Source organism: Colobus angolensis, unplaced genomic scaffold (genome assembly GCF_000951035.1).
Source record: "Colobus angolensis palliatus isolate OR3802 unplaced genomic scaffold, Cang.pa_1.0 Scaffold5, whole genome shotgun sequence".
NCBI classification, from domain to species: domain Eukaryota; kingdom Metazoa; phylum Chordata; class Mammalia; order Primates; family Cercopithecidae; genus Colobus; species Colobus angolensis.
In genome coordinates, this window is record NW_012118487.1 from 22,705,538 (window position 1) to 22,715,389 (window position 9,852).

At 46.5% G+C, this 9,852-nt stretch overlaps 1 protein-coding gene across 1 annotated transcript; it reads right to left on the reverse strand.

Annotated features, from left to right (window-relative positions):
• Positions 1-292: 292 nt before the first annotated feature.
• LOC105524415 (putative tripartite motif-containing protein 75) lies at positions 293-1,699 on the reverse strand. The gene has a single exon (XM_011959672.1). The coding sequence runs from the start codon at positions 1,697-1,699 to the stop codon at positions 293-295; it is 1,407 nt and encodes a 468-aa protein (XP_011815062.1).
• Positions 1,700-9,852: the final 8,153 nt, after the last annotated feature.

Below are 9,852 nucleotides of genomic sequence, written 5' to 3' on the forward strand. Positions count from 1 at the left end.
ATCCTTTGCAAGCTCCATCTTCACTTTCTGAAAAACAGAAATAATCACCCTTATACTCAGTAATGTGCCAGGTCCATGCACATGATAGGTAACCCCCACGACATTCCCGGGACGGAGCCATTCTTAGCCCTGTTTTATAGACAGTTGTTAGAGCAACATAAAGTTTTCTTCTTGGAAACTGTGAAAGAAAAAAAACTAGAGGGATTATATTCCTAGATATATTAATACAACAGCCTCTGCATCTTCCATTAAAAAAAAAAAAACCGACAAGTTCAGCCTAACAGGTGGGTTTTCATTCACAAACTGTCCCTGTACAGATTCTGAGAGGTTGTGAATCTGGTCCTACATAGAAATAAGGCCGAAGAGGTCCAGTAAAAGTGTCAGTGAAAGTACAGATGTGAGATTTCTCAGCCATGTTATAGAATGAGATCTCACCCATCTCATAGTCCAGGAAAATGCCAATGGCCCTGGCTTTCACCTCTAACAATAGAGGGGTTGGAAAAGCCCCTGGTGCGCGATAGCCGTCATCTTGCAGCATAATTCTCCAACATTCCTGCGGGGCTGATGAGGGTCTCCTGGTCTTTGTGGGAAGAGAATCTTTGCAAATGCCAATAGCCCATTCCGACTTATCCCCCACTTCAATCTCCCAGAAATGCCTGCCAGAATGAAAACGTGTTAAACCCAGAACAACTGGCTTGACTGTAAATCTTTTTGGGAAACTAGGAACCTTTTGTTTTCTCTTTGTAAATCTCACACATTTTTTATCTTCAGATACAATCAGGTTAGGGTGTGCTGTTTCAGGGTCTAGAACTATATCCGCTTTAAATTTCTGTATAATTCTCTGCAGAGCAGAATACTGGGGAGGAAAACTGCAGCCATCTCTCTTTAAATGAATTGAAAAGATCGATGGGCTACTCTCATTTTCAGACTCATAGAAAATTTTAATTTGTGACAGCAATTCCAGTTCAGACAGCTCGCTGAGCTCTACTACCTTACTTAACTGGTTTTTGAGTGTGGCATTGTAGTTTGAAAATGCTGTTATGTTTGCACTGAGTTTCTGTTGGTTGTCCTTCTCTTCTTCAGCTAATCTGGAGAGAACTGCCTGTTGTTCACGGTCTAAAAACTGGTTGAGGTGCTCAAATTCAGAGGATAATTCCTGCCTTTGATTTTCCACCATCTCTCTCAGTTCTAAGGGCTTTTTGCTTTGAGTGTTTATTAATTTTTGGAGGTCTGCCAACTGCTTTTTCAGGGGCTGGACATAACTGCAGAATCTTTTCCTATAATGAATGGCAGCTTTCTCTATGGGCCTCACATGGTGGCCCTGGTGGTCAGGGTGCTGAGTGCACAGGGGACACAACACCACCAGGTCCTCCTTGCAGAAAACACTCAGGGGCTGGTTGTGTTTCTCGCACAAGGTTGTCTCTTCCTGCCTCCTTTTATTGCCCTTGGTGCTCTGGAGTAGCTTGGCAATTTCAATCATCCTTCCCAGCTGAGTGTTGCTCCTGAAGTGCCCCTCTTGACATTGGTGACGACAGACAGGGCAAGGGAACAATTCCTGTAGATCCAGCCAGGACTGTTGGATGCAGAAACGACAGAAGTTGTGCCCACATTCGATGGTGACGGGGTCACGCAGGTAATCCAGACAGATGGAGCACTTGGCTTCTGCTTGGAGTCCGGTCAGAGCTGCTGCCACTGCCATTGGGCTGTCAGTGAAGGTCTGGACCAAGGTGGGCTTTCTTCAAGAGGCTGAGCTCGTGGGTACTCTTCAGTGAGAAGCAGATATGCTCTCAGATCTCACTGTCCTTCCTGGAGACAGCTGATGACCTCACTACAGTCCCACTGGTTTCTCACGTTGGTGGCAGCCCTTGAAGTTCTTTGAATCTTTGGATCCTTTAATTCTAACTGCCAAAAGGAGTCCCACACACAGTCTGCTGGCAGTCACAGTCACAACTCTTTCAGTCTTTGGCTGCTCAGAGAAAATGATGCCAAGCTAAGCAGCTGTTAGGAAAACAGCTGTTGCCTCAAATCATTGGTTGCTGTGGGTGAGAAGATATTCCTTTCTTAAGAACAAAACAAGATGAAACAAACCTGAATTTACTTCAGGTGGTCCTAACCTCTACCACGTTCTAGCCAAATACAAGTTATCCTCCCCTAGCCCCAGTCTTTTATTTCCGTGCCTTTATTATTGTGCCCCAGCCATTCCACATACTTGATACCACAATCCCCACATCCCGTCTACTCACCAGTCATCCTAACTGGGGTTGTGGGAACAGCTTAGGCCCCGAGGCATAGAGACCGCCCAAATTAAAATACGGCCTCGGTTACCTATATCTTTAACTTGGAGAAATTTGCTTCACATCCCAAATTCTTGGAATTAGGTAAATGATGACAATCTCCCTTTAAACTTTTGTCTTGATAAGGTATTTCTAGCCTGGGCAACATAGAGTGAGTCCGTCTCTACAAAAAAAAAAAAAAAAAAAAAAAAATTAAAAAAAATTAGTTGGGTGTGATGGTGTGCACCTGTAGTCCCAACTACTTGGGAGGCTGAGGCAGGAGGAATCGTTGAGCCATGGAGGTCGAGCTCCAGTGAGCTCCAGTGAGCTGTCATTGTGGCACGGCACTCCAGCCTGGGTGACAGAGTGAGACTTTGTCTCTAATTAGAAAAAAACAAAAAAGTCTCTGATGGCTTAAGATCACATCTACCAAATTTACCTTGCTCTTACATCCTTGCTTCTCTACAGTTGAATAGGCCACAGAAGACCTATGTATTTGTGAAATAAAACCCAATGAGATAACACATTGAATAGAAACAAAATTTGGAAAAATACTTTCAGTATTTATGATTAAAATGCCATTATGTCTAAATGCCAAATACCATGCTCCCCAAAGGCGCATAGGAGAAACAGTTATGTAGATATTCCAACACTGTAGACTGTGAAGTGGAAACAAAGGCTGAGCTTGGTGGCTCTCGTCTGTAATCCCAGCACTTTGGGAGCCCGAGGCGGGAGCGTTACTTGAGTTCAGGAGTTCGACCCCAGCCTGGCCAACATGGTGAAAGCCTATCTCTACTAAAAATACAAAAAAATTAGCCTGGCATGGTGGCACATGCCTGTAATCTCAGCTACTTGGGAGGCTGAGACACAAGAATTGCTTGAACCCAGGAGGCGGCGGTTGCAGTGAGCTGAGATTGCGCCACTGCACTCCAGCCTGGGTGACAGAGCCAGAGGCTATCTCAAAAGCAAACAAACAAAAAACAAAAAAAAAAATACTTAAAAAGTTTTTCCTTTGCCATTGTAATTCGACAATGCTAATCCTACAAAAATGCATATGACTTGAACAAATATTCAAACATATATACAAAGATTATTGTTGTTGTTGTTGTTGTTGTTGTTGAGACAGGGTCTCTTCTGGTCCCTCAGTGGCATGATCATGGCTCACTCAAGTCTGATTTCTTGTTATTTTTTCTAGAGGTCTCGCCACGTCGCTCGGTCTGATCTCAAATTCCTGAATTTAAGCAATCCTCCTGTCTCACCCTCCCAAAATGCGAGGATTACAGGTGTGAGCCACTGCACTAGGCTGAAAATGTTATTTTCCGTACTAGTTTAAACTTCAAAAAAGAGGAAGCATTGGAAAATGTCTAGTCAGTATTGGCAGAATAAACTATATTACATGTGTGTAACATACATTCTACACAAGGCAGTATCAAGCAGATTTTAAAGAAAAATAATAGCACCAAATATATTGATGCACACAATATATCCTAGGATAAAAAAAAGCAGGCATCTTCCTACTCCTTCCACCTGTTTTTCACACTGTTCACAGCTATCATCTCTTCCCCTTGGACCAAGGGGCCACCACATTCAGAATTTTGTATTTTAGAAAATGGACTGGCCGGGCGCGGTGGCTCAAGCCTGTAATCCCAGCACTTTGGGAGGCCGAGACGGGCGGATCACGAGGTCAGGAGATCGAGACCATCCTGGCTAACATGGTGAAACCCCGTCTCTACTAAAAAATACAAAAAACTAGCCGGGCGACGTGGCGGGCGCCTGTAGTCCCAGCTTACTCTGGAGGCTGAGGCAGGAGAATAGCGTAAACCCGGGAGGCGGAGCTTGTAGTGAGCTGAGATCCGGCAACTGCACTCCAGCCTGGGTGACAGAGCGAGACTCCGTCTCAAAAAAAAAAAAAGAAAGAAAGAAAATGGACTGGCCGGGGGTGGTGGCTCACACCTATAATCCCAGCACTTTGGGAGGCCAAGGCGGGCAGATGACCAAGGTCAGGAGTTTGAGACCAGCCTGCCCCAAATGGTGAAACCCCTTCTCTACTAAAAATACGAAAAAATTAGCCAGACATGGTGGCGGGCGCCTATAATCCCAGCTACTTGGGAGGCTGAGGCAGGAGAATGACTTGAACCTGGGAGGTGGAGGTTGCGGTGAGTTAAGATCGCACCACTGCACACCAGCCTGGGTGAAGAGCAAGACTCTGTCTCAAAAAAAAAAAAAAAAAAAGAGAGAGAAAGAAAGAAAAAGAAAATAGACATTGTACATAGATTGTCTATTATGTGAGCATGCCCAGAAAGGTTTCGGAAACACTCTCTTATCAAACCCTGTGGTCCAAGGCCTCAGTAATAAAAACACACTTTTATCAGACAGTATAGTCCATGGCCTCAGAAATTACTCCCAGGATCCAATGAAAGGACAGTCCTGAAGACAGACCTTTCTTTGGAATATGCAGGGATCCCTCAACTCAAGTCTGCTGAGTTCCCCCTTACTGGAGGGTCTGAGGAATCACTTCCTTTTTTAAAAACAATCATTTTTATTAACATTTATTTTTAATAGAGATGGGGTCTTGCTGTATTGCCCAGGCTGGTCTTGAACTCCTGGCCTCTCAAAGTGTTGGGATTATAGGTGTAAGCCACCTCACCAAGCTGAAAATATATATATTTTAAAGAGATGGGGTCTGCCAGTCTGGCCAACATGGTCCCATCTCTACTAAAAATACAAAAATTAGCTGGGTGTTGATGGGTGTGGATAGCTGATGCCTGTAATCCCAGCTACTCCAGAGGCTGAGTGGGGAGAGTCGCTTGAACCCAGGAGGCAGAGGTTGCAATGAGCTGAGATTGCACCACTGCACTCCAGCCTGAGCAATATAGTGAGACTCAAAAAAAGAAAAAAAGAGAGAGAGAGAGAGAGACAGGGTCTCACTATGTTACTCAGGCTTGTGTGGAACTCCTGGGCTCACGTGATCCACATGCATCGGCCTCCCAAAGTGCTGAGATTACAAGCGTGAACCACCACGCCCGGCACACTTCTTGATCAAGTATAAGTTTCTGGAGCAGAGTGTATGTGTACTTCTCTTCCCCGGAGGCATCTCTAGACAGCTGATCCAGAGTCCTGCCAAGCTCAGGTCCTGCCACTATTTTCTTTCCTTAGCTCCTCCTCTTTGTTCAGATCTCAGGCTTCCCCTCTGGTCTCATTTTCCAACGTCAAGGTTCAGTATCAAACACCTCTCCTTTGTAAAATGTAGTTATCGCCAGGCGAGGTGGCTCAGGCCTGTAATCTCAGCACTTTGGGAGGCCAAAGTGGGTGGATCACCTGAGGTGGGGAGTTGGAGACCAGCCTGATCAACATGGAGAAACCCCGTCTCTACTAAAAATACAAAACTAGCCAGGCCTGGTGGTGTATGCCTGTAATCCCAGCTACTCGGGAGGCTGAGGCAGGAAAATTGTTTGAACCTGGGATGCGGAGGTTGCGGTGCGTCAGGATTGTGCCACTGCACTCCAGCCTGGACAACAAGAGTGAAACTCCATCGCAAAAAAAAAAAAAAAAAAGGAGTTATCTTACCAGGCGCAGTGGCTCACGCTTGTAATACTAGTGCTTTGGGAAGCAGAGCTGGGAGGATCGCTTGAGCTCAAGGAATTCAAGACCAGCTCTGGGCAACAGAGTGAGACCCCGTTTCTACCAAAAAAAATTTTTTTTAATGGTTGAGTTTAATTCCTGGTGTTCCCTTATTAACTGTGTGGCCTTGGGGGAGCTATTTAACCCCTCCTGGCCTTAGTCTGTCCTTTGTAAGCAAGCATAGTGGTTAAATAAAGGAAGATCAAGTCCATAAACAGCCTGATGGGGACCTCAGGGCCTCGTATCAGGGCTCTAATCCTCCCACCACCCCCCCAACTCTATACACAAACCATCCCTCACTGCTACATCCTGGAAGGTAATTCCACACTCGCCATCAGACCAGCATTTCTGGGAATGTTCCCAGACAGATATCAGTCACCTCATTTTCTGACTCTTTAGGACAGAGTGGGCTCTGGGCTTACCTTTTTTTTAGTAAGCATTACGGTGACTTAGGACAAAACTAATAAATAAATCAGGAACAGTAATAAATAAATGGCATGCATTTTAAAATAACCTTATGCCGCAAGCGCGGTAGGTCATGCCTGCAATCCCAGCACTTTGGGAGGTCGAGGTGGGCGGATCACGAGGTCAGGAGATTGAGACCATATTGGCCAACATGGTGAAACCCTGTCTCTACTAAAAATACAAAAAATTAGCTGGGTGTGGTAGCACGCGCCTGTAGCTACTGGGGAGGCTGAGGCAGGAGAATCACTTGAACCCGGGAGGTGGAGGTTACGGGGAGTCAAGATAGCCCCATTGCACTCCAGCCTGGGTGACAGAGCAAGACTCTGTCTCAAAATAAATAAATAAATAAAATAAAAATACAAAAATTAGCCTGGCTGGTGGAGAGTGCCTGTAATCCCAGCTACTCGGAAGGCACAGGCAGGAGAATCGCTTAAACCCAGGAGGCAGAGGTTGCAGTTAGCCAAGATCACCCCAGTGTACTCCAACCTGGGTTGCACAGCGTGATTGCGTCTCAAAAAAATAAATAAAAATAAAAACATAAAATAACCTGATGCCGAGTTTGGGTTCCCTTGTGAAGTACAAGCTCCCTCTAGGCACAGAGCAGGTACTCCATAGGCCACGAGTTTCACTACACTTCAGCCTCCAGCACCCACAGAGTGTCACCTCCCAACTTACCTGGAGCAGGGGGAGCTCTGCGGTGGTCGTTTATCCGTGCAAGAGGCCGCACACTAGATACTAACTAAACACACATGGAAAGTGCAGCTGTGAGGACTCCACCCAGCTAAGACCAGCTTCCACCTGGAAGTGGGAGGGGTAGGGGCAAGAGAGGGTGGGGGAGGCTTCCTCCCCGTAAGCACTTCAGTGTCCTTGGCCTTGGTCTGAGAACTCTGGAGTCTTTTTTGTAATAACTGAATAGGGTAGGTTTGCATTTGCTCATGCAAATAACCAGAGCCCGCCTTATTTAGATGAGTGAAAAGGCACAGAGAAGTTGAGAAAGACCAAAGGAGATTTCAACCCAGAGCCTGCAACTGGGCTACCTGCTGAAAGATATTCCTTACGGAAGATTAACAGCGAGGATGTCGGCCAGGCACGGTGACTCGCGCCTGTAATCCCAGCACTCTGGGAGGCAGAGGCGGGTGGATTACTTGAGCTCAAGAGTTTGAGACCAGCCTGGGCAACATGGTGAAGCCCCATCTCTACAAAAAGTACAAAAAGTAGCCGCGGGTGGTGGGGCAGGCACCTGTAGGCCCAGCTACTTGAGGGGCTGAGGTGGGATGGTCGCTTGAGCCTGGGAGGTTGAGACTGCAGCAAGCCAAGATCGTGTCACTTCACTCCAGCCTGGGTCTCAGAGTTGGAGACCTTGTCTCGAAAAAGAGTGAGAGTACTCACATAAAGCATGCACTGGCCTGCAGGTGCACCCTTATTGTATAAGGAAATGTTTACAAAGTAACCAAAGTCTTTTTTTTTTGCCAGACTATCTTTCCCAGACAGAGTCTGGCTCTGTCACCCAAGCTGGAGTGCAGTGGCAGTAAAGGAGGAGACCAACCCTCATAGCGTCTTATGCCCAATTTCTGCCTCCAAAGAAAGAAGTAAAAACTGAAAGGCAGTTTTACTGAAAGGCAGTAAAAAATGAAATCCACAGGAAGACAGCCCGGCGCCGCACCCTGGGCCTGGTAGTTCAAGATGGACCCCTGACCTAATCGGTTATCTATAGATTACAGACATTGTATAGAAAAGCACTGTGAAAATTCCTATCCTGTTTTGGTCCAATCTGATTACCTGTGCATGCAGCCCGCAGTCACATACCTCCTGCTTGCTCAATCAATCACGACCCTCTCACGCACACCCCTTAGAGTTGTGAGCACTTAAAAGGGATAGGAAATACTCAGGGAGCTCAGCTCTTGAGACAGGAGTCTTGCCGACACCCCCAGCCGAATAAAACGCTTCCTTCTTTAACTCGGCGTCTGAGGGGTTTTGTCTGCGACTTGTCCTGCTACTACAGCAGGATCTCAGCTCACTGCAAACTCTGCCTCCTGGGTTCAAGTGATTCTCCTGCCTCAGCCTCCAGAATACATGGGATTACAGGCATGAGCCACCACACCCAGCTAATTTTTGTATTTTTGGTAGAAACAGGGTTTCACCATGTTGGCCAGGTTGGTCTCGAACTCCTGACCTCAAGTGATCCACCTGTCTTAGCCTCCCCAAGTGCTGGGATTACAGGTTATAAAGTTATACTTGTCTACTACATATAAAAAGTAATTCTTATTTTGTGGGGGCGGGACAGAGTCTTGCTGGTCACTCAGGCTGGAGTCCAGTGGTCACAGTTCACTGTGTCCTCAACTTTCCAGGCTCAAGCGATCCTCTCACCTCAGCCTCCAGAGTAGCTGGGACTACAAGCACATATAGGATTTTAAAAAGTAATTCTAGAGTGATTTTTACCTGGGCACAGTGGCTTACGCCTTTTATCCCAGTTCTTTGGGAAGCAGAGCGGGGAGGATCCCTTTAGACTGCAGTGAAGTGTGATCACAGCACTGCACTCCAGCCTGGGTGACAGTGCAAGACCCCGTCTCTGAAACAAACGGAAGTGATTTTTAAATTGGAGTATAGACAACAACACTGGGTAATGGCTGCATGGAGATTCACTATCTATACTCTCTACTTTGTGGAAGTTTAAAAATGTTTATAATAATCTTAAAAGATTTAACTGAGAAACAAAAAGGTTTTGTAGGCTAAAACATTGCATTGTGTTCAATATATATATTAAACATATCAATTTATGGCCAGGTGCGGTGGCTTACACCTGTAATCCCAGCACTTTGGGCAGCCTCGGCGGGCAGATCACTTGAGGTCAGGGGTTTGAGACAAGCCTGGACAACATGGTGAAGCTCCATCTCTATGAAAAATACAAAAAATTAGCTGGGTGTGGCGGTGGGCACCTGTAATCCCAGCTATTCGGGAGTCCGAGGCAGGGAGAATTGCTTGAACCCAGGAGGTGGAGGTTGCAGTGAGCTGAGATGGTGCTACTGCACTCCAGCCTGGGTGACAGAGTGAGGCTCTGTCTCAAAAACAAAACAAAACAGAACAAAACAGGAATCTCGATTTCTCCGCAACTCTGGAGCCAGAAACCTGACCCTCTCCCAGTCTTGTCGACCTCAATCAATGGAACATGGAACCTTTGTTCACCTAGTATTTGAAGCAGAAAATCAACAAGACATCTCCGATTTCCCTCATACTCTTGCTCCCTACAAATCCACCATCAAGTCCTCGTGTCCTGCCCCACACTGTGTCCCCTGAGCTCTGACACACATTCCTTGAGGACACCTGGGAACCCTCACCTGGTTAGCTGACCCTGGTTGTCCTCCCTCATCCTCCACCCCTCAGAATCCAGTGCTGTCGGCCGGGTGCGGTGGCTCAAGCCTGTAATCCCAGCACTTTGGGAGGCCGAGATGGGCAGATCACGAGGTCAGGAGATCGAGACCATCCTGGCTAACAC